We start from the raw sequence: 27250 nt of genomic DNA, 5'->3' as shown, positions 1-27250 counted from the left end.
TAGTAGAGACAGGGTTTCACCATATTGGTGAGGCTGGTTTTGAACCCCTGACCTCATGATTTACCTCCCTTGGCCTCCCAAAGTGCTAGGATTACAAGTGTGAGCTACCGCACCTGACCTAGTGACAATTTCTTATTCCATATGTGTGTGTGTGTGTGTGTGTGTGTGTGTGTACATATTCCATATGTATATTCCATATATATAGTGACTTACATGAAGTAATGGTATTTTATTAAGCCTATGCAAAGAAAGGAATCAAGGTTGACTCCTAGATTTTTAGCTTGAGTAAATGGTTAGAGAGTTGTGCTCTTTACTGAGATGGGAAAGATGAGGAGAGGGTAAAAAAAAACCTGTCTTCAAGAATTACTGTGTTATTCAGCTGTCAAGAATTACTCCTGTTATAAACCTAACCTCCATCTTTATTTCTTAATGAGAATATAATAAAAACTCATTTAGCTTTCAGCACTTTGGAATTTATTCATATTTTGATGTTGAATAAACTTAATAACTATGAGTTAAATTATAAAGTAGATATAATCTTCAGAGAGGATGTGTTACCCGTGACTTCTAAATACTTAACACTCTTTGCATATATGCTGTTATAATAGCTGCCTCCTGTAATCTAAGCAGATTAAGCATGTCTTTAACTTGGCAACACTCTAAAATTGCATATATAGCAACATCTAATTTATGTAGGGAATGATGAGTGGATTTCCTACATATATTTAAGCACTGAAACTTAAATTACTAATTTTGATGGAAATGAATTTCAAGCATTATATAATATGTGCATTGCCTTTCAAGTGACCAGGGTCTTTGCTTTGAATATATTCTATTGTGCCAGATCATGAAACTGACCCCTTTAGGAATTTACAAGTTTTGTGTGGCTAGTTGCCTAGCCCCTAATGGATCCAGAGTGCTGGGAGTCTTAGGCGTTTCCCACTTACTCATATTACTCTCTGACGTCTTGTTTCATATATAGTTGTTTCGTCCCATGGTTATGGGGCATTTTTATCTCCCTTGTGGACTAAAGTGCTTGGACTGTGAGCTCCCAGTCACTCAGAGCCTTTCATGCCTACTTCCAGGGTTATCTTCCAGATGGTTTAAACAGCCAAGAATTGACCTATGAAGAAACTCAGACAGATACTGCTAAATCTAGGCAGATTAAAGACAGAGGGTTTACTGCCAACTCTAACATCATCAGAATCCTCACTAAATCCACACATCACACTCCACACTAAAGTTATAGCTTACAAAGAAGTTACTAAAAAAAAAAAAAGTAGGTAAGCTTGAGGCAGCTGGCAGTCACTTTGAGATCTCAAAGACTGAGGCTACCTGTGACAGAAGGCATCACTGAGGAAAGTGGTGCTGAAAAAAAAAGTAGGGTGATTGTGTGTGTGTGTGTGTGTGTGTGTGTGTGTGTGTGTATGTATTGTTGGCCCAGACTGGTAGAGCATGGGAGAAAAAGAATTTAACAAAAGAAGTTATTTTTCAATGGGAAAAAAGTTCATCATTTTAAAATCTCTTAAAATAATTTAGGAAATTATTTCAAAGGAAATTTCTTGACTTAGTCTATAAAGTTAAATTTTATTGATAATATAGTGATCTTTTTTCATTAATATAAAACAGACTAAGAGTAAATACCTGTTATCAATTGTCCATTAGTAAGGGGTTAGCTCTAGGAATACTGGATAAACCACATATAGTTAAAACTGAACTTAGCAGTCAGTTGAAAGGTATCCTTGATCCTTTAAACATAGCCATAAAACCTGGAGCTGAGCCAGGAGGAAAAGGATGACCTGTGTGGCCGGTAACTGTTACCAAACCTGTGCATTTTAGGTCTCAGGAAACTCACCTGGTTTTCCTTGTACATCATTGGCTGTCCTTTCTTAATCTCTGTTGCTAGTCCCTCCCCTCTGCTTGCTCTGAACACTGCATGCCTTGGGAGTCAGTCCATGGACCTCTTCTTCTCTATAGGTGTTTCTCCCTTGGGGATTGCATCCAGTCTTATGGCTTTAAATACCACCTACCTGCTGTTCCTCTTTAGCTTGGATATTTTTCCTCTATAATCCACATTTATATATCCAGCTGCCTACATCACATCTCCACTTGGATATCCATTAGGTACCTAGAATTAAACTCTGAAATCCAACTTCCTCAAGCTTATTTTTCAGACATCTCAGTAAAAGGTGACTCCCATTTACCAATTGCTGAGGCCAAAATCTTCACTCCTCTTTGCTACACACAGAGCTTCAGATTATATTCAGAATTTCACCACTTCTCACCACCTTCACTGCTAACACTCTGCCCTAGATTCTGCTCCCAACACTGTAGAGAGAGGGCAGTGACCTTTACAACTTGAAGCAATCATGGCAGAGGGATCCCTCTACCAGAGGGATCCGGTAGCTTCCCATTGCACTCAAGAGTCATAAGCCTCAGCTCTCACAGTTGCCTACAAAGCTCTATGCAGTCTGTTCTGTCAGGTCTTTGCTCAGATGTCACCTTCTTGAAGATTTAAAACTGTTGAATTTAAATGTAAATGTCTATCCCCTGCACTTATCACCCCTCCCCCTTGTTCTCCTCAGAACGTATCAACCTCTCAGATACAATCTATTTTCTTATTATTCATTTCTTATCTATCTCTGTGTCAGAATATAAGCTCCATGAAGGCAAGGATTTTTGTTTGGCTCATTAGTCTGGCATGTTCTGTAGGTGCTGAAAAGATATTTGTTGCCTAAAGAGAGGCAGATTTCCTACTGGTGATGAGATCAGAGACTGATTTTTTATTCTTGCTTTATATTTCCACCACATTTTACAACTTTTCTAATTGAAATTGGGGAAAAAACCCTTTGAATAAAGAAAAAATTGGCTTTTATACAATGTGAAGATGTAGACCAAAAGAGAGATAACTGATGATTTGTTATTCATTAGTAAATTAACTATTAGTAAATTAAAAGGTAAACATACTTTTATTCCATATTCAGGTGGTCTAAATTTATTGGAAAACATTTTAGTGGGTGAAAACACTGTCAAACATGCTGTATGCTATCTTCCATTTTTGTTGAGCAATGAAAAGGCAAGGATATAAAGGGAAATTAGAAACTCCACCTGTTGTAGCTCTATTCTCTGAGACCCTCTTTCATTCTGCAGACTGTGGTTTCTGTATTTGACTGGACTTTTTGAGGATAACAACCCTTCTTCAGCCAAAACAGTTTGCCCTAGCACCTGCTTACACACATACACACACATACACACATCTCACACAATCTCAAATTTCTGTGTTTTTCAAAAATGTTAATATGTAATCATCTAATATCACATCTTTGGCACTGATTCCATTTAGACTTGAATTTCATATGGTAAAAGTAATAAGATTTCATGCAATCCAATGATGTTCAAAGTAAGATGGCACCAAATTTGATATGCATGGTTTTGGCATGATTTCTATCCAACCATATACATTTCTGTTGATTCATGACTCAAAACTGTATTAAAAAATGTGATAGACCCATTTGCTAATGCCTTATTTTAACTAGGCATCTGTTGGTTATTTTGATTTGAACTGTTATTGAAGTATCTCCCAAATATATGTATAGTTAATCTTTTTCTATTTTTCTTCCACCTTTGCCCAGCATTACTTAGAGCCTCCAGTGAAGCTGAATGAAGCTCTAGAGAGATACGGACTTAACGCTGAAGATTTTTTTGTCTTAAAGCACGGAGAATCAAGATACCTAAATACTGATGATGAAAACTTTTAATAAATGTGAGCACAGGCACTTATAATGATAAAGGCATCATCTGATATAAGTTTAAAATGAAAAGACTCAGAAATTCATGAATATTATGATTCTTTTGCATTTGGAAACAACTTCTACAAGTTTGTGTTTTATGTTTTGTGTAATAAACGTGCTTCCTAATATGATCAGCTCATATACACTACGAGAGGGTTCAGGGGTGGGTCATTTAAATGATGAATTGGCTAATGTGGATTTAAAATCTCATAGCAGGATATAAGCACTGCAATGGAAATGTTTTTACTAAAGTATTATAGTTTTGTGGTTGTAGAATTTTCTGAGGTTGTGAAAAACTGACATTAAAGACTCATTTCTGTTTTTTCCATTCTTCAGGACCTTCTGCAAGGTGAGTCAAGGCTGTCTACCTACCTAGATTTTTTTCAGAGGCCTACACATAAAAATGTTTCTTATATGCCCATTATAACAAATGGATCAAATTGACTCCAACATGCTTATAACATAGCAATTCTTGCTCTATCAAGATTAGCTTATATGCCAAATATTAAATATGGTTTATTTTGGTAAGCATCAAAACATAGGGGCGATCATTTTTAAAGACTTGATTTTTTTTATTGTGGTAAAATATACAAATGCATAAAATTTACCATTTTAACCATTTTTAAGTGTACAGTTCTTTGGCATTAATGCAGTCATGACCACCATTCACTTAAATTTTAAAAGAGGGAACACTGTGTTCTTTTTTTCCTAGAGCCTTCAGATGAGAAGGAACAGTGCATCCTGTTGCATGCCTACAATTCCCAAATCAAAAGGCCTCTTACTTTGGGAGGCCAAGGTGGGTGGATCACTTGAACCCAGGAGTTTGAGACCAGCCTGGGCAACATGGTGACCCTGTCTCTAGAAAAAAAAAAAATAGCCAGGCGAGGTGGCGTGGTAGTCACAGCTACTTGGCAGGCTGAGGTGGGAGGATCACTGGAGCCCAGGAGGTGGAGGCTGTAGTGAGCTGTGATCGTACCACTGCATTCCAGCTTGGATGACAAAATGAGACCCTGTCTCGAAAGCCCTCTTCTTAGCAGAGGAAGGGAAGGAGTGTGGCTATAAGAATATGATTTATGCCATTTTCTGTTTTTAAATCTAGAAGTCAGGTCTTCTAAGCACAAATACAACTACAATGAAATATTTTACAGATAAAATGTTAATAGACCATATACTTTGAATTAAATTTTGTTTTTCATTTTCTCTACACATTTTTTTTTTCTTGGGTCTCTTAGCTCTAAATGTATCGATCAGATTTATAAATACTTTTTCATGATTCAGATGTTTTATATTTTTATATTAAATGAAACTTAAGCCATGATTTTTTTAGTAAGCCAGTAGGAATACCAGTGGTTAAAAAAAAAAAAAGTCAGCTGACATAAAATTGAGTCCTAATAAGGGCTCTGTATGCACTTGATGATTCTGACCTTTCCTAAGGGAGGGAGTTGAATTAGATACCACTGGAGGCCCATTCTGTATTCCTAATCCAGTCTCAGCACTTTATTCATAGAAAATAATCAAAATAGGTTTTCAACACCAAATGCTACCCGGGCAGTGCTTTATAATTTATTTTCACATGTATATACGTGCCACGTTAGCCACTAAATCTGAATTCTTGGATTCAGATTTCATCATGGATTTTTTTTGTAACCTGAAACAAGTCACCTATGCTCACTGTGCCTGTTTTCCTCATCTGCAACAAGAGGATAATTCTGACCTACCTCTGAAAAATGTGTCAAACAAATGAGTTTTTAAAGCACTTTAGAAATATAAGGGAGAAAATGATTTCTTAAGATATCACTGCCTAACATAGATAGATAGGTATATTTGAAAGCTGAATATAGGTTAATGCTTTTGATAACATATTGTTCCTGTTGAAAATTTAAGCATTATATATTAGGAGACTAAACATTGAGAACAACTTTATTTCACTCTCTTTGTAAATTAGAGTAATAGCCTAAATAGATGTAAATAATCTTTATCAAAATTTAATGTTTTTATCTACAAAGACATGAATCAGTCAAGGGGAAATGTGTATGTAATGTGTGTATATATAATGTATGCAAATGTATGTGATCTTGGGGTACTAAAGCACAAAAAAATCCCCCACAAAATAAACCCTCCTCAAAAGACTGATCATAAACTTTTTCACTCCAAGCAGATGTGAATCAAGATGTTAGGTTTGTGGTGGGTTAGCTTTGAGGTGTATTGCCCTAATACTAGCCAATGTTGTTGTAGCCATATTCTTTGCTGTTGCATGCCAAATTGAAAATTCTTCTCTTACCTCTATGAAGCAAGCCAGGTATATCTTAAGTATTTCTTCTCTATGAATGGCCTTAACATTATTTTGTATTCATATGTACTGTTTAACTGAGGGTCTCTAAGCACTTTAAATTGTTGTGTTCTAGTTGTGTTCTCATATGGCCTAATTTTTCTAGACCTTTTCAGCTGTAATTTTTTATTACCACTCATGTTCTTTCTACATTGACACTTTTATTAAGAACATCAAGCTTCATCTCTGCTTACAGAATCTAACCTTATTGAGTCATTTCCACTTTTTCATTTGTTAGCTATATTTTGAAGGGTTTATGTGCACAGTGAAAACAAATTTTGAAAAATAAGACAAATCCATTCTCTTCCTCGCTTCAATCTAATACGCATTGTAGCGTCTTTGAATCAGTCTTATCCTCTAAGTCAACTTCATTTTCTTCTTTGATTAGTGAACATCCATACCAAAATGTAAGATTTTATTGAAGTTTCCTGTGATAACTGAGGAACAGTTTGCTATGCCTCACTGTCCAAATGGGTAGGTCATCAATTAGGAGAAATCCCAAATTACAAAAGCTAACATATGCTGTGACCTACATACGTAAAGATGTATTTGTGCATTTTCTTTCTGGGTAAAAACTACTTCCTTTTTTCTCTAGCATTTTGACATTTCAGACTCAATGCTTTGATCTCTAGGGAGTGTGAAATGAGACAGGAAAAGAGACAGTTTTAGAATCCACTGCTGCTAAAGCACATTAAAAACCAATCCTGGTTTCTAATGTATGCACATTTTGATATTTAATGAATATGCTTTCATTAAAATAGGGAGGTAGATTTGAAAAAAACTGTTATAAAGAAATGTGCCTTTTGGGAAATTAATACTTTTGTTCTTGTCTAGCCCACTGGGAATTTCCATTTTTCACCTTATACCGAACTCTTTTTCTAATGTAAAAGTATTTCTTCCAAGTGTGATTTCTGTATCAGGATAACCTTGAGAACACACATACATATTTCTGTTTGAGGATTTGTGAATTCCTACGGAAACAGTCTTGTATCTATGTATTTACAAATGATTCTTAAAGCTTTGCCTTAAATACTGCTTGTATACTGATTTACTTAATGCTAAGCATGGCAGGGGTCATAAATTTAAATATTATAAGACGTGGCTAAATCCCAGATATACCAATAAATTGTTATAGTAGCTTATGGAATAAAAATATTATTAAAGATAACAAATTTTCATACATTGTATTTTTAGTCAAGTAAAATATGGATGAAAATAAAGTACCGTCAAGGGAAAAAAATGTGTGTAATGTATGAGTGATTTTTTATCTTCTTTATTTAAAAAAAGATTACACAATTTGGGCTCATAGTAAAAAATTCACACAGTAGAAGTGTGTATGTAGAAGGCATTCCCCACTCTCACTGCAGGAGTTTGGGTATTATTATTCTAGAAGTGTCTGTCAATATGTATTTTTCATTTAAAAACACACACGCATGGGATCCCATATTTTTCTGTAACTTGTGTCTTTAAAAAAACCCACTGTGTTCCAATTCAGCACATTCAGACCTCCATAATTCTTTTCAAAGACTGGATAATTGATTTAACCAACTGCCTATAGATGGACATTGTGATTGATCCCAGTATTTTATATGTAATTTTCTTTACATATTGGAACACTGAATGGGAGTGGGTGAGTCCTAGGAAACATTCTCTCCTAAAAGTTGACATTTTCATTGACAAGAAATAATCATAATAGATTCTACTCAAGAGAACAGACTTTTGAAAGCAGTGTGGTCAGGTTGGCAGGTGAGTGGCATCAAGAACTTAGGATCTCATTGCTATTAAAAGAACATGACCATTCCTACTACAGTTCTGAAACAGCGATTTAGTCACATACTAATGCTGTCTCAGATGAGTAACTGCAAATCACTTCAAAAAGTAGGGTAGCTTTGTAAAAAAGGTTACTGCCACTTCACGTAGGGAAAATAACAAATATTTGCAAATAGCAAAATAAAAAGAAATGGTTTCAGTACAAGCTCTTATACTCACTTGGTATCAAAATGGTCCAAGATAAATCTCAACACTATGGCAAGTTATAGCTATGTTAATAATGAAATGTGATATTTACTGTTTAAATTCAGCAGCTGGAACTATCTCCTTATAAGGAAGATAGAAAATACGTTTATATCCAGACTGCATTACTCTTTGGAAAAATATGACCAATTAGATTTTGGGCATTATTGTTATAACCTTTTCCTTCACTTCTGCATCATCGTGATGAACTAAAGCTCTTAGTTTCTGGGCACATTCTTCTCCATATAACAGGAAAAACAATGAACCTTCAGTGAAAGTAGGCTGCACAGCTAAATGGCCTTCTATTTTGAGGCAGTTATTTATATTCTGAAATAGTGTAAGTACTCGAAGAAGAATCTCCTTTGCTACGTAGCTGTCATAAAGGGAAAGGAATGACGCATCCACCTGAAATAGGACATAATGAGTATTAATAATGTATGAAAACATTTTTCATGTGTATTTTAATATTTTAAAACTGTATTATCTCACATTTAAAAATTTTTAAATTCACATTTAAAAAATTTTAAATTCACATTTAAAATGGGAGCATCTCACATTTAAAAAATTTTGTCAGGCCGGTTGTGGCGGCTCACGCCAGCACTTTGGGAAGTAATCCCAGCACTTTGGGAAGCTGAGGCAGGAGGATCACAAGGTCAAGAGTTCAAGACCAGTGTGACCAACATGGTGAAACCCTGTCTCTACTAAAACTATAAAATATAGCCAGGTGTGGTGGTAAGTGCTTGTAATTCCAGCTACTGAGAAGGTTAAGGCAGGAGAATTGCTTGAACCTGGGAGGCAGAGGTTGCAGTGAGCTGAGATCATGCCACTGCACTGCAGCTTGGCAATAGAGCAAGACTCCATCTCAAAAAAAAAATTATTTTCTCAGAGAAAATTAACTCTAAAATTGCGAAATTTAAATGTATAAAACCTTATTTACCCCCACATTGTATACTAACGGAAAAAAGGGAGTGTTTTAGCTGAAAAATACAATTTCCTTGGAATTTTAGAATGTGGTTATTTGGGAAAAACAACCATTTTCTCTTTAAGATCTGTCATACGGTTTTCATGGGAATTCATTATTTGATCAAACATTTAGTGCCTATATGCCACAGGGCACAGAGCTGGGTGGGGAACAGGGATAAGCAGATGAATACGATGGTTCCTTTTCTACAGGAGTTGAGCTCCATTCTATCTCAGCATTCAGAACACTTATCACAGCTTTCAATTACCTTGTTCATTTGTTACATATTTTTGTCTCTCCACTAGACTGTAAGCTCCATGAGGACATGCACCATGTCATGCTGCATTCACTTGTGTCTCATCCAGCATCTAGCACATGCTGGGGACTCAGTACTGCTGTTTCAGTGGCTACTAAGATACATATAAACACAAACAGGTCAAGTATAAAAGATGGGATGGTACAACTGTACCCAAAATTGGGTAGAGAAAAAAGTTTTAATATATAATTGTTGCTAGGGTGAATTTTAAAAAATGTTTTTCAAAAGTAAAATATGTTCAATGTAGAAAATTTAGGAAATTCATATATACAAAAGGAATGAAAAAAAAAAACACCACCTTTAATATTGCTTCTCAGAGAGAATCCCTGTTAACATTTTAGGCTAAATCTTTCTCTTTCCAGATCTGTCTGCTCAAATATATATGTGTATATATTTGCAAAATAAATATATAAGCTATTTACTTGGGCACGAAGAAGTCCTTCTGTCATGGCTGGATTTTCAGACAAATTCAAAAGCAGTTTCAAAACTTGCACCTGAAATAACAAGATTATGCTTATCTCAGACTGGTAAGCATGAATTTCCTCTCTCAGGCATGCTGTTCTCTCACCAGGTCTTCCTATAAAAGTACTGTCTAGCTTCCAGGCCTGGCTCCTAGTCTCTCTACTCTAGGAAACTTTCTCGATTCATTCTACTTTAAGGGTCTCACTCTGAACTCTTTTTTATTGTGAGTATTTATTTATTTATTTATTTAATTGCATTTTAGGTTCACTCTGAACTTTTGTAACACTTGGCACCACTCTGTGATAGGACAGAACCTATCACAGAGCAGTGTTATTTAAACCTCATGTTTCCAATTACACTGTTAGAGAGACAGAATATTGCAAACGTTTTGCACCACTTAGAGAACCTATCACAGAGATGGAGGTCTTCTATCACACTGTTATTTAAACATCATTTTTCCCAATTATACTGTTAAGGAGATAGAATTTTGCAAATGTCTTCACAATCTACCCCCAACTCACATGCACGCCCAAACAGATGGTAAGCTTAACAAATGTTAAATACACGATCTTCATTATGATTGCTGGTAAGTGAAATATGGCCAGGCACGGTGGTGTGGGCCTGTAGTCTTAGGTACCTAGGAAGCTGAGGAGGGAGGATCGCTTGAGCCTATAAGTTTAAGGATGTAGTGAGCTATGATTGTACCTGTGAATAGCCACTGTACTCCAGTCTGGGCAATGCAGTGAGACCTGAGACCCCATCTTTCCAAAAAATAAAAAAGAAACAGTCTTTAAAACAAACAAAAATATCTCTCAAAGCTCAGCTCATTTCTACTTAAAGTGTAAAAATTCTGCAACTGTTTGGTTACCAAGACTAAATAAGTAACAATATGACCCCTTTTCATAAGCTAGTATGAATCTTTGAGGTTATCTTTTAATGTGAAAATGTTTTACAACTGTATAAAAAAGCACAGTGATAAAAACTGATTGATTGAATGATTGAGACGGCAGTGGGGAGGGGGGGCTCTCACTAAATTGCCGAGGCTGGTCTTTAACTCCTGGCCTCAAGCAATCCCCTCACCTTGGCCTCCCAAAGTAACTAGGATTACAGGCATGAGCTACTATGCCCAGCAATGATATAAATAATAAGCAAGTAAATGTTATTTAATAGCTGAGTAGCTAAAATAATCAGCATTCTTATGACTTATAACAAAAAGTCAGTAATAAAAAGACTCAAATAGAATGGCTCTTTTAAAAACAAAGGCCATATGAAACTGTGCTTTCCATAAGATACCCAGAACTAAAGTAAGGAGGATCGTGGAGGGGGGAACTAATTCAGCGATATGTGACAAATGTGCTCTTCACTAGAGCTGGGAAGAAACCTGGATATTATTTTAGAAAATTTTTTTATTACAAAGACAACAGATGTTTACCATAGCACTTTCAAAAAAATAGAAAAGCAGAAAGAAAAAGGAAATTCACCCATACTTCCATAACCAGAAATTATGATTAAGTTTTGGTAATTTGGCCAGGCACAGTGGCGCATGCCTGGATTTCCAGCATTTCTGGAGGCCAAGGTGGGCAGGTCACTTGAGCTCAGGAGTTCAAGAGCAACGTAGGCAACATGGCAAAACCCCACCTTTACAAAAAATATAAAAATTAGCCAGGAGTGGTGGCATGTGCCTGAAGTCCTAGCTACTCGGGAGACTGAGGCAGAAGGATTGCTTAGGCCTGGGAGCTCAAGGCTGCAGTCAGCTGAGATCATACCACTGCAATCCAGTCTGGGCAACAGAGTGAGATTCTGTGTCAAAAAAAAAGGGAAGGCTGGGTGCGGTGGCTCACGCCTGTAATCTCAGCACTTTGGGAGGCCGAGGTGGGCAGATCACCAGAGGTTGGGAGTTCGAGACCAGCCTGACCAACATGGAGAAGCCCCATCTCTCCTAAAAATACAAAATTAGCCAGGCGTGGTGGCGCATGCCTGTAATTCCAGCTACTTGGGAGGCTGAGGGAGGAGAATCGCTTGAACCCGGGAGGCAGAGGTTGTGGTGAGCTGAGATCATGCCACTATACTCCAACCTGGGCAGCAAGAGCAAAACTCTGTCTCAATTAAAAAAAAAAAAAAAAAAAAAAAAAATTTTCTTTCTGCTCTTTCTGCATATATCTTGTGTATTCACAATTCCTTTGACCGTGTTGTAGATACTAATTTATTTGAGGATGACATAATGCTTTGCTTAATTTTACTGTTTTTATGAACTTATTTATTTTTATTTTTACAAAGTTACTACTTGGTCATGATAAAAATTTAGGTAGTACAAAAGAGAACAAGGTAAAAACAAAAGCCATCATGCTATTGACCCCTTCCCATCCTCAGCGGTGACCACTGGTAACACTTCTTGAATATGCAGAGACTGTCTTTTTCAAACAGAGGCTCTTAATAAATTATGGTGTCTGGAGATGAAAGAGTAAAGGAGACTTCTGACCACCCTTTAGTGCACTCTGTGGAGGTTACTATCAGATCTCATCTGGCCTGACTGGCCATCAGCAACACTAAGAATAACTGTTAGGAAAAAACACCTGGCTCCAATGTCAATGACGTTTAAATCAGAAAAACAGGAACAAGAGGTATGAAATAGGATGGATCTGAACTTATGAAATAAGCCTGGATGAAGTCCAAATCTAAGACCCACTACTAGTCAATGGGGGCAGGTATACAACCAGGGAATAGCAACAGCAATAGCTATTTGGTATCCTGTATTAAAGTCTGATGTTGCTACTCTTTGTAAAAGGGAGTTAAACATGAGGAAAAAATACATACAGTTAGAATACAACTACAGATTAAACAAATATATAGATTTTGGTTTGAAACCATATTAAGACATGTCTTTTGTCTGGGCTCGGTGGCTCAAGCCTATAATCCCAGCACTTTGGGAGGCCGAGGCGGCAGATCACGAGGTCAGGAGTTTGTGACCAGCCTGACCAACATGGTGAAACCGTCTCTGCTAAAAATACAAAAAATTAGTGGGGCGTGGTGGCATGTGTCACAGGAAGCTGAGGCAGGAGAATCACTTGAACCTGGGAGGTAGAGGTTGCAGTGAGCTGAGATCATGCCACTGCACTCCAGCCTGGGTGACAGAGCGAGACTCTGTCTCAAAAAATAAATAAATAAATACATAAAAGACATTTTTTTCCCTCTTGTCATATGCACCATCTTGTGGTGACACTAGGACATTTTAAACCATTAGTTTTTGTTTTCATTGCAGATGTAACAAGCACACAGTTTATTTATATTAATCCTCCACTATCTGTATTTAGTTATCAATCAGTGGTGTACCCAAAAGGTTATTACGGTACAGTGAGATCCCTGACTTAAGCAAATTAAGGTATTTTAAAAGTCATTTTAGTGGTTATTTACTAAGAAAATACCTAAATCAGATACACTTTCCCACTAACAAATAGATGACTATCCAAAAGTTAATTTGCAAGTTGGAACTTTAAACTCAATTTTTATGGAAAATTAATGTTATAATTGGTGGCTATGTTCCAAGGCAGACCAAGAAAGCATATTTTTTACCCTAGAAATACTGTACTAAGCAATGTAACGGAAAAGCACAACACAACAAAACAAAAATAGAACATACTATTGTGGTGTGGGTCATTTTTTAAAAAGTCAAAAAAATGTATGAAAACACAGATGATGTCTCAGACAGACGTATACAGCCCCAAGGCCAGACTCGGCTGGCTGAACTCAGCCTGGTTCTGAACAGTTCCTCCTGAGGTTCTGGGTAAAGCAGCTGCAGATTCAGGCAGAGGAGAGATTTCTCCTACAGTGGCAACAACAATGAGTAAAGAGGGAAGCAGTTTCCACGGGGGTTCAAGGCCTGGAAATTATCTTGCTCCACTGGAGTCAGAGATGTTGATGCATGTTGGAAACTGTCCAGGAATGGTGCAGTTTTGCTAGAAGACGATTCTTACGCTTAATTTTAAATACGAAAAGGTACTGATCTTGGACCAGATCCAAACAAATTTGGCTACTGGAAAAGAGGAAAGTCCATGTAGAAACACCTTGGAAACATAAAAGCAGGACTACAGTGAGGCTCTCCTGTAATCATATCTTGATAACCTCAAAAATAACTGCAGTGATGCTGAATATTTGGAGTATGGCCTCACATTTGGTCTTTTTAAAATGCTTATGCATTTTTCTCTCAACTGTTCCAGAGAACACAGACCAACATGGCAAAAAGCCTTGATGAGCAATCAACCCAACTTACCAAAACTTTTAATTAGCCTACAATCCATTTTACGCTACTTTTTCTTGAAAAATGGCAATTGATAAGGATGCACATTAATATGAGAGATTTACTCAAGAAACTTTTCATAGGGCATCTCCTAAGGTCCTATTTAATTCGGCTCAGTATCTGTTGCCTCTTAAATCAACCTAAATGGACAGAGTGAAGCACTGAGACATCTTTCATATACAGTATTTAATTCACTTTCTTTACTACACCTTAAAAGTTGTTTTAGAAAGATTTTTCAACAAATAACAACTAAATAAAAAATGATTTGTGAACCCTGAGGTAAGCAAAATATTCAACTAACCACTACTATTACTCAAAGATTCCTTTTAATCACAATGTTCCTATATTTGTTGGGGGGAAGCTAGCTTCTCAGAAAACCAAATGATACGTGAAAAAGCAGATGATTTTCACAAGTTAATTTTGCAACAGAATATTTGGGACTACAAATAATATACTTTCTTGGGCCCATGTGAGTTTTTAATAAATCTTCCTCTTCTTTGAGGCACATCAACTTAAGATAAGGTGGCCTGCAAATTCTATTTCAATCTTAATAAGCTTGACACAATAGCTCTTCATACCTTCGTGTTTCCATTTCCAGTAAGTAACACCTGGAACAGGTCTGTAATATAACTGTGAAGCATGTGCTGGTGGTCATTGGTAACAGTCATGTTTGTCAACAATCTCAGTCCGGCCAGCTGCACAGCAGAGTTCAGAGGACCAGAGAGGACATCATCACAGACTTGGTTGATGTATATCTGAAGGCAGGGGAGGAAAATGAGTATCTTAGAATCTCCAAAAATTTTCTACTAAGCAGCCATGTTTTTGCCCAATGGAGTAGGGCTACTGCTCAGGATGGAACTGACTCGACATTTCTATCCAGCCCTCAAATGTTGTGACCTTTTAAAAGCGTCCTTTGGTAATTCCAGGTACTGTGCTTAGCATTTTACAAATATGCCTCACTTAATCCTGAAGACAGCTCTCATGAGGTGAGTGTTGTAATAATATGGCTATCTTGCAGACAAGGACTTTTAAGTCTTCAAGGAGCTTGGGTCCCCTGCCCAATGTCAGATAGCAGGTGGGGAAGCAATATGCAAGCCCAGAGATCATGCTCTTAACATCGGTGGAGTCTTCCTGGTTGGAGGCCTCCCAACTTAGTCCACCTTTCTGTTTCAACTGGCCTCAGCACGCTAGGATCAGGGAAGATGTGAGGTCATTTTGTATCATGGTAAGTACCTGAGCAGTAGTGTCTAGAAAGCTCTATCATTTCAGAAGTAAAAGAGTGGGAGGAAAATGTGAAACAGAATCTTTCCCTAGAGTTAATCCTGTCAAAAGTAAGCAGAGCAAAATTATCCCTGGCCCAAGTTTCTTATTTACCTAGGTGTACGTATATAATTTATCCCTTCATAATACTCTTAACTATCACTGGTAAAAAGTAACGCAATACTGTAGTACTCTTGTATCATACATAACAGAACTAAACACAATGTGATGGAAACTTTTCTGAAACACGATTTTCTGTGTCTGGCCATGAGCTTTCTTTTTTTGGGGAGGACAGCGTCTCTCTGCTGCATAGGCTGTGGTGGTACAACCTCGGGGTCACTGTAGCCTTGACCTCCCAGGCCCAAGTGATCCTCCTTCCTCAGCCTCCAAAGTAGCTGTGGCTACAGGCGTGAGCCACCAGACAGGGTTTCACCACGTTGCCCAGGCTGGTCTCAAATTCTTGAGCTCAAGTGATCTATCCGCCTCAGCTTCCCACAGTGCTGGGATTATAAGTGTGCATCACCATGCCCAGCCTGGCCATGAAATTTCTAGTTTAGAAAAAATGACGTTTTACAGATTACTGATATTCACCTAAGCAAATCTGAACTCTACCAAAAGTTCTAACTGGTGAGAAAATTTTCCTAATTTGAAGTGGCAAGAAGTTACCAATTGTTGCACAAACAATTATTTTAAAAAAATTCCCAAATGTATTCATGTTACCACAGAAACTAAATGGCAGTAAAGCAAAGAGAGATTACACTTTAAATCTGGTTTCTACATCTAAATGACATTTATTTCTTTTTAGAGACAGGGTCTCACTCTGTCACCCAGGCTGGAGTGCAGTGGCATAACAGCTCACTGCAGCCTCAAATTCCCTCTGGGTGCATGCCACTATACCCAGCTAATACATTTTTTTTTTTTTTTTTTTTAAGAAGAAATAGGGTCTCAGCCAGCCTGGCCAACATAGTGAAACCCCGTCTTTATTAGCCGGGCATGGTGGCAGGCACCTGTAATCCCGGATACTTGGGAGGCTGAGGCAAGAGAATTGCTTGAACCTGGGAGACAGGGGTTGCAGTGAGTCAAGGTTGCACCACTGCATTCCAGCCTGGGCAATGAGAGTGAGACTCCATCTAAAAAAAAAAAAAAAAAATCAAGTATTGGCAAACACCTGGATCAACTAGAACTTTCATTCAGTTGGAAGGAGTATAAATTGCTACAATCACATGGGATAACTGTTTGACTTATTTGCTAGAAATTCACATTCACAAGCTCTATGATCCATCAATAATTACTTCTAAAGAAGAAGGGCAATTCTCTCCTGCCTGAAAGAAATATATACGAATGTTTTCTAAACATACATTTGCTATAATCGTCACAGGAACATGTCCCATAACAACCTCCATCTTGACACAATCTTTCTCTCAACATATTCATATATGTGACCATATATATGTGAAATACTATTCAGCAATGAAAAAGAACAAATTACAATTACATATAACAACATAAATGAGCCCCATAAACATAATGTGGAATGAAAGAAGCCAGACATAAAAGTGTACATACTCTACAATTTCATTCATATAAAGTTTTAAAATGCAAAACTAATGTGCAGCGATAGAAGTTAAAGGATGGTTTCCTTCGTAGAGGTGGCTGCTGTTTGGGAATGGGTATGAGGAATGCTATTGAAGATGCTAACAATGTTCTATCATATCTTAATCTAGATGGAGAAACACTGTATATTTATGTGTGAGATGTTTATAAAACTATATACTTAAAAAAATAATGAGTCTCACTATGTTGCCCAGACTGGTCTTGAACTCCTGGCCTTCAGCAATCTCCTGTCTTGGCTCCCAAGGTGTTGGGATTACAAGTGTAAGCCACGGTACCTGGCCCTAATTTACATTTGAAAGTCAACTGATTCTCCTTGATTACAATTTAATTACACATCCATCCTTTAAAAACATGGCATTTATTTAGTTCTTTATAAATCATAGATTTCTGTAAGATGCTGATGTCTTTCAAAGTATTTCCTAAAATGTGTGGACCGTTTACATCCTTATTATATCTGAATCTTTTTACCATTTCAATTCTAATAACAAGATTACCAAATGGACCAGCTTAGTTATTCCTGCAGCTGTGTCCACCTCATCTTGTTCCATTCTCTTGGAATTCTCTCCTTCCCCAACTCTACCTGTACAGTGACCTTAGACATTCTCAAGAGTCAGGTCAGACTCCACCTCTTACAGAAACTTTTAGATCAAATCTATGTACTCCGTAATGTTTTACTTACATTTTTTCCTTAAAGCACTTCATTATGTTCTGCCTTAACTTACAACTATTTAAGGACTTGTTTTATCCTTCCTTCCGCCTTTCTTAATAAGAGTTGCATCATGTTCATTTGTATACTCTGTATCATAAAGCAGGAGTTAAATAATGAATTGAAATAACATAATTTCCTAATATTGCATTTTTCTGCTGACGTTATCTGACCCTGGCTTTGTTCCTTTAGCACCCTTAAACTGAACCCCTACTCCAGAAGTCTTATTGGCTACAAAAGATAGAAGCAGCCTGGCCAGCCTCCTTCAGTGGAGCATGAAGGAACCCTTGCAGATTTTGATTCCCACTCTAGAGCTTTTATCTAGATGACCATGGAAACTGAACAGAAGCTGGTAAGACCTGTTAAGAGTGTTTGAATTTAGTAGACCAGAAGTCCTGAAACTCAGTTAGATGTTGCAGTACCAATTCCAAAACACCATCAAGTGTAATCAAGGTTCATGCGTGTGTGTCAATCACATGCATACATATATACATTTACTCTGGTACTTACAATAGAAAACCACCTTATTCTATACTGCTGGCTCAGACGTAACTGGGGTAATGAAAGCTGTTGGAGGTAATGGATTTACTTTAAAAAAAAAAAGAGTTTCACTACAAGCACAATCTCTGGAAGCCATGAGGAGTATGCTCCTGTAGCAGATCACACTGTTTACAAAGTGCCTGAAAAACTGGACTTTAAACAAAATGCTGCCATTGGTATCTCACAGCTTACTGCATATGGAGCTCTGATTCACAGTGTTTGTATGAATGCTGGAGTGTTTTGGTTCATGGGGCTAGTGAAGGAGCTGGGTTAGCAACATGCCAAATTGCTAGAGTTTCTGGCTTAAATGTTTTGGGCACAGTTGATACTGAGAGGGACAAAAGACTTTCGCAAAATGGAGCCCACAAAATGTTTAATTACAAAGAATTATGTTGATGAAATTAAGAAATGTATTGGTTAGAAATTGATCTTATTGAAATATTAGCTAATACAAATCTTAGTAAAGATGTGAATTGTTTGTAATATGGAAGATGAGTGATACGTGTTGGCAACAGTGGTACTACTGAAATAAACCCATGGAACACCATGGCAAAAGAGTCTAGTAAAATTGGAGTTACTCTATTTTCCTCAACCAAGGAGGAATCTCGACAATTTGTGGCACCCTGTCAAGCTGGAATGGAAATTGGTCACTTGAAATCTGTAATAGGTTCTCATTATATGTTGGAGACGTGGCCAAGGCTCATAAAAGTATCTCTCACAGCAAAGGGGCTACTGTAAAAAGGATTCTTTTGATGATTAATTCTTTCATGGATTTCAGCGGTTGTCTTTTGTCCAGTTTTACTTACACAATCTTTTATTTAATCAACATTCATTTGATCCATTGAGTTTCTGATGTGAAAAAAGTAAGATTTTTCTTTGGAGAGCTGAGGAAGTAGAGTAAAATTCATTTTATGGCTGGCAATATTTCTTTTACCTTCTATTTCAAATCAAGAAGTCTTCATAGTACAAAATAGCATGTTAGTGGTCTTTTGGCATTGGGGTGCATTCCAGAAATTGTGAACTGATACTTGATTAATTCTATACCTTTGATTAAAACATGCTAATTCAAAATGAGAGTGCTCAATTTCCAAGGATTTCCAATCCTACTTACCTTTATAAAGGTTTTTTAGTCTCTGATTAACCATAACTATATTGAACTCTAAAGATTTTCTGGACTAATAAAGACCCCTATTCAGGCTGGGTTCAGTGGCTCATGCCTATAATCCCAGCACTTTGGGAGGCCGAGGTGGGTGAATCACGAGGTCATGAATCCAAGACCAGCTTGACCAACATGGTGAAACCCTGCCTCTACTAAAAATACAAAAATTAGCCAGGCCTGATGGCGTGCACCTGTAGTCCCAGCTACTTGGGAGGCTGAGGCAGGAGAATCGCTTGAACCTGGGAGGCAGTTCAAGCCAAGATTGCACCACTGCACTCTAGTCTGGGTGACAAAGCGAGACTCTAAAAAAAGAAAACATACCCCTATTCTAAACTAATCGCATCTGGATCTGTAAGACTTGTGGAAGGGCAAAAATATATAATTTCCAGAATACTTTAATAGTTTTCCAAGATTTCCCCAAATATTAGAATACCTGCTTCACTAGATATTCTAACTGATTGTCAAAGACCCCATATATTCCTGTGAGGACAGCAGCCTTATCTTTGACACTTGGTACACAGCCTCCAAACAGATAATACTTCTTGACTGATTAGATTTTCAAAGTAGATTTAGAGTTAGCTGTTTGTGTGATGGGGGTCATACATTTTCATTGATTTTAAGTCTGCTTTTGCTTCATAGCATAGTAATGTTATAAATTCTGTAAAAAATTAAATTTTCTAGTCTATATAGTACTTGCCTCTCATCACTTCTGCAAAGCTCCTCATAGTTACTTCTTAACAGTGTTCTGGGCTGGAAGTCTTTATTTAAACTAAATACAGAGATGACCTCTTAGAAATCTTGCTATCAATCTTATGTTCAAGGAAGTAAAGTTCGGTTATTTGTTGTTTTTTTTCTTCAAATGAGCACATCCTCCTGTTTCTTCTTTCGTGATTCTCTTGACCTGATTTTTTCTGTTGAATGACAATTTCTGGTTTGAACATGGGAGTCCTGTTTCATTAGTAAACAGAAAACACTGCTTTTTTCTATAACTGAGGGGTATCACTGGGTTCTGACTATATATGCCAAGGCTGGAGAGTTTTTACTGTTAGCATTTTCCAAGCTATTTTTTCACGGGTTAACTATCTTATAAATGACATTTTTGAAAAAAGCATTAAAGCAATGTCAGTAATGTTGATTAGCATTTTATATGCATCCTAAAGTGCAGGATTTCTCCCCATAAAACTAGATCAAGGAACAGTTATTCTGTAAAGTCAGCTGAGTCTACTTGCATATTTGCCTCATCCATTGAAAGAGCTAAAGCATACAGTGACTTAACATTCCATAATACACTGATATAATTCACTTAATTTCAAAGGCAAAACAAGCCAAACTGTATGCATTAATGACCATATTTATGAATATGCAGCATTGGATATGCTCTTTGAATGAATCTCTTGTAATTCTAGTTCTAGTTCTAGTTGATACAGTCTTGTCCTAACTTTCAGCCAACTACATCCATTATTTATTTGGTTTGTGCCTATAGCCTTAAGGTCACTACTGTCACCAGTGCCTGTCCCTGGTATAAAGTAGAGGATAACCTATAGAATAAATAAGCATTATTTTACTGAAAAAAAAAAAAAAAAAAAAAAAAAAAAAAGTCTCATTGTACCTCTTATTGGCTACTTCAGGTCCCTCCCTCCTGTGTCTTATTCTCCATTCTTTTAAAGGTAATCCTTGGCTGCAAAGTTACAAAGGATCATCTACTAAAGTTTCATTACTCATCTCTTTGTTATTTTCTCTTTCATTTATGGAAAACATTATACATTTGGGATTTTCAATCAACTTACCTTTATCTTGATTTGATTTTCAACATTCACACTCAGGTTGTTAAGTGCATTTAAAGCTTTCTCTTTAATACTCTGGTTGGAATGGCTGATTTTGTTTCCAACAATTGGAATACCACCCAATTCACGAATAATAGCCTAGGAGGGGGAAAAAAAAAACAACCAGGACTGGGACTTTAGCACACCAAAGGGACTTTAGTTCACTGAATTGTTTGCATCCACAAATACAATTAAAAATTAATGGCTTTTTGGAAATACCTTTCCCATATACAAATATTTAATTAATTATTATTTTTTTTTTTTTGAGATGCAGTTTCGTACTTGTCACCCAGCTGGAGTGCAATGGCACGTTCTCAGCTCACCACAACCTCTGCCTCCTGGGTGCAAGCAATTCTCCTGCCTCAGCCTCCCGAGTAGCTGGGATTACATGCATGTTCCACTAGGCCCAGCTAATTCTGTATTTTTTTAAGTGGAGACCGGTCTCAAATTCCTAACCTCAGGTGATCTGCCCACCTTTGCCTCCTAAAGTGCTGGGATTAAAGGCGTGAGCCACTGCACCCGATCCTAATTCCTATTTTTAAAAAATCTCACTACCCATACTTTTATAGGTAAAGAAAATCCACTGAAAATAAAATTATTAAGATATATAATTATTTAAACTACAGTGTTGAGAAATACAATCAAAATTCAGAGGTACTATGATCTTGAAGCAACTTACAAACAAAATTATTTTTCTTTGAGATAAGTAACTTCTCCATTATACGCAAAACTGGAAAAGTGTTACGATTTATGTTTTGCTGACCTGTGTTATTTTAAACACCAATCCCTCAAAATGTTAATAGATGTTCCATAAAAATAAGGGGGAGGGTGGTTTCCCATGGTTACGTAAGTTTAGCAAAATCTGAGTAAAACAAGGCTAAGCATGTTTCTTTAATATGTTCATGTGCATTGGGAATCTTCAAGAGGCATATGTTGTTGATAGTCTGTCTATGAACTATACACAAAAAGAGGGTCATTTTTCAGCAGTGGAAGTGGTGGGAACACACTGACATCTTCCAGAATCAGGTTCCATGCAGCTTGAAAAATGGTACCCCGGGCCAGGTGTGGTGGCTCACGCCTGTAATCCCAGCACTTTGGGAGGCCAAGGCAGGTGGATCACTTGAGGTCAGGAGTTCGAGACCAGCCTGGCCAACATGGTGAAACGCTATCTCTACTAAAAATACAAAAATTAGCCAGTAACAGTGGTGGGTGCCTGTAATCTCAGCTACTTGGGAGGCTGAGGCAGGAGAATCACTTCAACCTGGGACGAGGTTACAGTGAGACGAGATTGTGCCACTGCAATGCAGCCTGGGTAACAGAGTGAGACTGTGCCTCAAAATAAAAAAAAAAAGAGAAGAGGAGGAAGAGGAGGAGAAAGAAGAAGAAGAAAAATGGTGCCTGAATATTCCGAGAAAAAATTATATGGGATTTTTTTACAGTTAGTTGCAATACTATGTTATTATGTGTCTTTGGCCCAAACATTGAAAGAATTAAATTGCTTTAACTTTTATACTCCATTTTACTATTAAGGGTAACCTTAGCATCAAAAGAGTAATAAATGTTCCCTCTACAATTTCAAGTTCTTTCGAAGCACTTGCAGTTTCTAGAAACCGGGGTTGTTTTTTTTTTTTCAACTGTACTGTTAAAGCAGACTAAGGCACTATAATTGATGGTGAAAGCACCAACCCCTGCTGCTCAAGAAGGTACTTCTTCTCCAGTGGGTATTGGCCTACTCCGACTACCTCTTATTTTAGAGGAATACAAAATTATGCCATCAGAAATGCTTCTTTAAAGGCAGGCTAACACATTAATCAGTATCTATTGTTTTTGCTTGTCTACTGGCCCTCTTTCTACAGAGGCAGATGTGGCATCTCCCCTGTCCCACACAGTCCCTGCTGGGATTGTTGTTCACTTGTATTCACAGCTATCCCTGCTACTTAGCTGTAGGCTGCTGAGGTGAGCCAGGCCTCACTAAACATAGGTCATGGTACCTTGACTGATCCAGAGATTGCCCCAGAGATTGATCCAAAGGGTTAGCACTGGATCCTAGAAGAACAACTGTACCTTTTGGATCATAAGCTACAGAGATGAATGTTTAGAGAGGCTAGTGGCTTTCTTTCAACCCGTGTGAAGAAAATCACTTTGTGTCCAGAAAGATAAAGGCCAGTAACATGCAAATAACATGCAAAAGGTAGAGAAAGAGAGAACTCTGGTTATTCTTCCTGCAATCTTGAAATCGACTCAGTTGTGCCTGTAACCAATGCTATTCTTTGCTGTTTACGTCAGCTGAGCTCAGTATTTTCTCTCTCTGACTTAAAACAATTTAAGTTGAATTCTGTCATTTATAACTGAAAGAGTAGATAATGCACAAAGACTCTCTACCTCCCTATACATCTATAGAGCTTTACAGTAAACCTTCCCATCCTGGAGAAAGCTGGGCTAAAAAGACCTATAAATTCAAAATAATTTTGTACTTATGATGTTAACAAAGGGGATTAGATGAAAACAATTACAAAAAATTTTTAAACTATTTTTTCATGCTGGCGGCTTATGAATTAGGGCAGGAAGAAGGAAGTGCTCAAGTTAAGCTCTTTTAGTCTTAAAGTCTCCATTTGCTGAAGCCATTTACATTGATTAGTGGTTATCAGAGTGTGGTCCAGGGACCACCTGCATCAGAACCACCCTCATAAGACCTATATACAATTTAAAGTATGTACTTACATGTTAGATGTGTTCATTGTTTTACTGAAGCACTGCTGAATTTCAAATAATTTAAAAGGCCATGAAATGCTAAATGTTGATTAGACATACTTAATATGAATGTGATGCCGGTGACAAACTTCATAGGGATCTACAATCACATTGTTAATCATATTACTATTAGGCTGTGTTTTTCAGAAGTAAACAAACATTTTGTTATCAGTTTAAGTAGCCACATTGCACAGATGAGGAAATTGAAGCTCTGAGAGGTTAAGTAATTTATTCAGGGTCAAAATTACTGCCAGTGTGCAAGAATGGAAGGAGTCTGCTTACTGAGTCGAGGTACTTACTTGGTTAACTGAAAAGGCTGCATTGTTACCCAAAGTAATCAAAGCTTTTTCCATAATTATAGGATCCTCAGTTGACTCAAGCAGGTAAAGGAGTTTCTGAAGTTGTTCAGCATTCAGAACATCGTCATATGAACCATCAGTTAAGTCTTCTGCATAAGAAAGTTATTTGAAGTTATCTAAAATCAGTATGAAATTATTTTTGACACAGGCTCTCTCTGTAGCTGTGTTAGCTCATTGCATTCATCCAGGGGAAAAGTAAAAATATCTTTATGATGTGGAACCAGGTGCCCATTAGCAAGCTGCCCGAGATGGTGAGGCAATCTAGTTTGTGCTTATTCAACAATGAAGCTGTTTAGTTTTCTTCTGCAGTTGTGGACAGAAGTTTCTTGGATGGCAGATGTGATACTTTAAATTATTTGCCTAACAGCTTCCATGATGTGAAATATCCTTTTTGAGAGTTTTAACGTATCGTTCAACTTCTGGACAGAAACCGAACCACACATTTGTCCCCTAGGAGGGTGTGTCTCACGCAGACAACTGTTCCTATTCCCAAAACACACACCAGGCTGCGAGGTCTTGGACCACTGTGACTCCCAGGGACCTCCCGTCTAAGGCCGGGCCGAGCGCCCACACAACTGTCCCTCTGGCGTCCCTTCTTCCAGGGAACCTGCAAGCAGAGCTTCACTTACGGCTCCGGGCCCCTCAACAGCCCTTCCACAATCTGGAGAATCCCTTTAGTTACACAAAGGCCCGGAGCACGCTTTGAAGAGAGAGGCCATCAATAGTCTTTTAAGAAACCTAATCCTCCACTGTGACGCGGGGCTTGGGCCGGAAAGCTCGGACAAGTTTTCATGCCAGTATAGCGAACAAAGGGGCAGCAGGCCCACGCAGCACCCTGCACCCACGCAAGTATCGCCTCTCCCTCTAGCTCGGCTCCTCATATTACCTCGAGGACAAGCCACCACCCGGGCCTGGGGAGCCCTTCAGCCCAGTTCGAGCCCAACTGTCGGGCACCCGGCGGTCTCACCTGCGGACTGCGAGGGGCGCAGGCCGAGCCCGCGGCCGCCACGCCGCCGACCGCGCGTCAGCCTGTAAATGCAGTAGCATGCGCCCGCGCCGAGGAGCAGGCCCGCCGCCACCCAGCCCGCGCCCCGGGCGCCACCCATGCTGCCGCCGCGGCAGAGCCGCAAGGCCGGGCCCGGACAGGAGGCTCGTAAGGGCCAGCGCAGGTATCTTCAGAACGGGCGGGCCTCGCCGCCACAGCAACCGGAAAGCTACCGGGTTGGGGAGAAAGGAAATGGGGGTCTAAGCTCCGCCTCCCGGAAACCGTCCAGCTCAACACCTATTACCGCCCACTCGGGCCCGGTGCGTCCCGGAGGCTTTCACCAGGTGAGGCGGGGTGGGACGCTGGACGCCGGGAGGGACGGCTCGGACCATGCACCCCACGCGGAGACGTCGGCGCTGGCAACCCTAAGCCGGCTGTCGCGTCGCTTCTCCCGGGGCGTAAGGCAAGCCTCCCTCCCTCCCGCCCAGGGCTGTGGAGCGCTGGGCGAGCCCGCCCCGCCCCCTGGTTGTCCGGTCAACGCCCCTCGCGCCGGGCCTCCTAGTTCCTGCGCCGCGAGGGGATGAGCGCAGCTTCTCCGTCAGGCCTCGGACCATGGCCTCGCTACGCAATGCCAACCCGAGGCTGAAGAAGTACTTCAAGGAGAACTACATTCCTCAGGTCTGCGAGGTACTGGACACGCGTGGCGCAGACTCGGACTGACAGGGGAGTTAGAAGGGGGAGGAGTCAGGGAAGACTTCCCGGAGGAGGGACTAGGTTGGCGGGTTAGGGGAGGAGTGGAGGGAAGGCGGAGCGGAATGCCAGGAAGTGAAGTCAAATTGGGACTTGTGGGCGACCTGGCTGAAGATGCAGAAGAGACAGAAAACAGAGGGTGGTGGTAGCTGCACGTGGGAGGTGGTTGACATCTCCCAGGGGGAATGAACACAAGGCCCAGGACGGAAAACCCAAACTCAGTTTTTAAGGTTTGGACAAGAAGTGCCTGAGGACTGGAGGAGGAGTGAGAAAGAAATGCCAGAGAGTCTGGGGAGGAAAATCAGCAGAGTGGCATTATGAAGAGAGTTGTCAGAAGTAGGGAGTCCGCACTAGTCACCTAAGATAAGGACCTGAATTCTGCCCAACGTGAGCCTTGGGGAGCTGTGAGGACAGAAAACAGTTGGAGGTTAGCTGAGGAGAGAGCGGTGGCTGAGACCTTTGGTCAGTGGAGCCAGCCCTTTGTGAAGTAAAGACCCTCTCAACCAGAATTGCCTTTAGACAGGAGGAAGGACTGCTCCCCACTCCCATTATATTAGAAGGGAAGGAAGACAGGAAGGGGATAGTTACTAGGTGTTGTAGGTTTTGGGGGCAGGAGGCTGAGAAAGTTTACCTTTGCTGACATTTTTTTTCCCCTACAAATAGTTGGTGAGATATTGGCCAAGAATGTGTGTGTTTGTTTGAGTGGGGATAGGGCTGTTGGTGCAGTAGGAGGTTTGAGCAAAGTTACATTATGAGGAGAATGAGGGAGAGAGATGTTTAGGTCAGGAAAGAGGAGAGCCCAGCTGAGGTTAGTAACTAATCTCCTTGGCGGTTTTGGAGGGGCAATTTTGTAAACTTCCTCCCTTCCCCCTCCCCACTCTCCTTTCCCTTTTTGGATGGTAACTGAGAAATATATATTAAAATGTTAGGCCGGACACGGTGGCTCACACCTATAATCCCAGCACTTTGGGAGGCCGAGGCAGGTGGATCACGAGGTCAAGAGATCGAGACCATCCTGGTCAACAAGGTGAAACCCTGTCTCTACTAAAAATACAAAAATTAGCTGGGCATGGTGGCGCGTGCCTGTCTGTAGTCCCAGCTACTCAGGAGGCTGAGGCAGGAGAATTGCTTGAACCC

General features: G+C 39.2%; 3 protein-coding genes across 8 annotated transcripts in view; 2 read left to right on the top strand and 1 right to left on the bottom strand.

Annotated features, from left to right (window-relative positions):
• NAPEPLD (N-acyl phosphatidylethanolamine phospholipase D) overlaps positions 1-7359 on the top strand; it is a 46839-nt gene extending 39480 nt beyond the window's left edge. For all 6 annotated transcript variants that reach the window (XM_017523044.2, XM_017523045.2, XM_017523048.2 and 3 more), the window contains one exon: positions 3633-7359. In XM_017523044.2, the coding sequence (XP_017378533.1) occupies positions 3633-3758 (126 nt within the window). In that variant the 3' untranslated portion in view covers positions 3759-7359. The remainder of the gene's footprint in view (positions 1-3632) is intronic.
• A 28-nt stretch (positions 7360-7387) lies between these two features.
• On the bottom strand, positions 7388-26038 carry ARMC10 (armadillo repeat containing 10). The gene is made up of 6 exons (XM_017523059.2): positions 25346-26038; positions 24319-24467; positions 21233-21367; positions 14745-14921; positions 9833-9904; positions 7388-8538 (listed from the first exon to the last, which is right to left on the bottom strand). The coding sequence occupies exons 1-6, from the start codon at positions 25482-25484 to the stop codon at positions 8284-8286; spliced, it is 927 nt and encodes a 308-aa protein (XP_017378548.1). The 5' UTR covers positions 25485-26038; the 3' UTR covers positions 7388-8283.
• FBXL13 (F-box and leucine rich repeat protein 13) overlaps positions 25445-27250 on the top strand; it is a 247122-nt gene continuing 245316 nt past the window's right edge. Inside the window, exon 1 of the mRNA XM_037736579.1 lies at positions 25445-25707. Coding sequence (XP_037592507.1) covers positions 25483-25707 — 225 coding nt within the window. The 5' untranslated portion in view covers positions 25445-25482. The remainder of the gene's footprint in view (positions 25708-27250) is intronic.

This window comes from Cebus imitator, unplaced genomic scaffold, assembly GCF_001604975.1.
Source record: "Cebus imitator isolate Cc_AM_T3 unplaced genomic scaffold, Cebus_imitator-1.0 Scaffold26, whole genome shotgun sequence".
NCBI lineage: Eukaryota > Metazoa > Chordata > Mammalia > Primates > Cebidae > Cebus > Cebus imitator.
Note: the sequence above shows the minus strand (reverse complement) of the source record. Positions and strands in the feature narration are given on the sequence as shown.

Bases quoted from the DNA above. Each gene is read 5' to 3' on its own strand.
- ARMC10 (XM_017523059.2), bottom strand. From the start codon at position 25,484: ATGGGTGGCGCCCGGGGCGCGGGCTGGGTGGCGGCGGGCCTGCTCCTC. The intron at 24,468-25,345 runs GTGAGACCGCCG...TTTCTTATGCAG, and splicing joins GCGCCCCTCGCAGTCCGCAG to AAGACTTAACTGATGGTTCA. The intron at 9,905-14,744 runs GTATGAAGAGCT...TTGTTATTTCAG, and splicing joins CTGGAAATGGAAACACGAAG to GTGCAAGTTTTGAAACTGCT.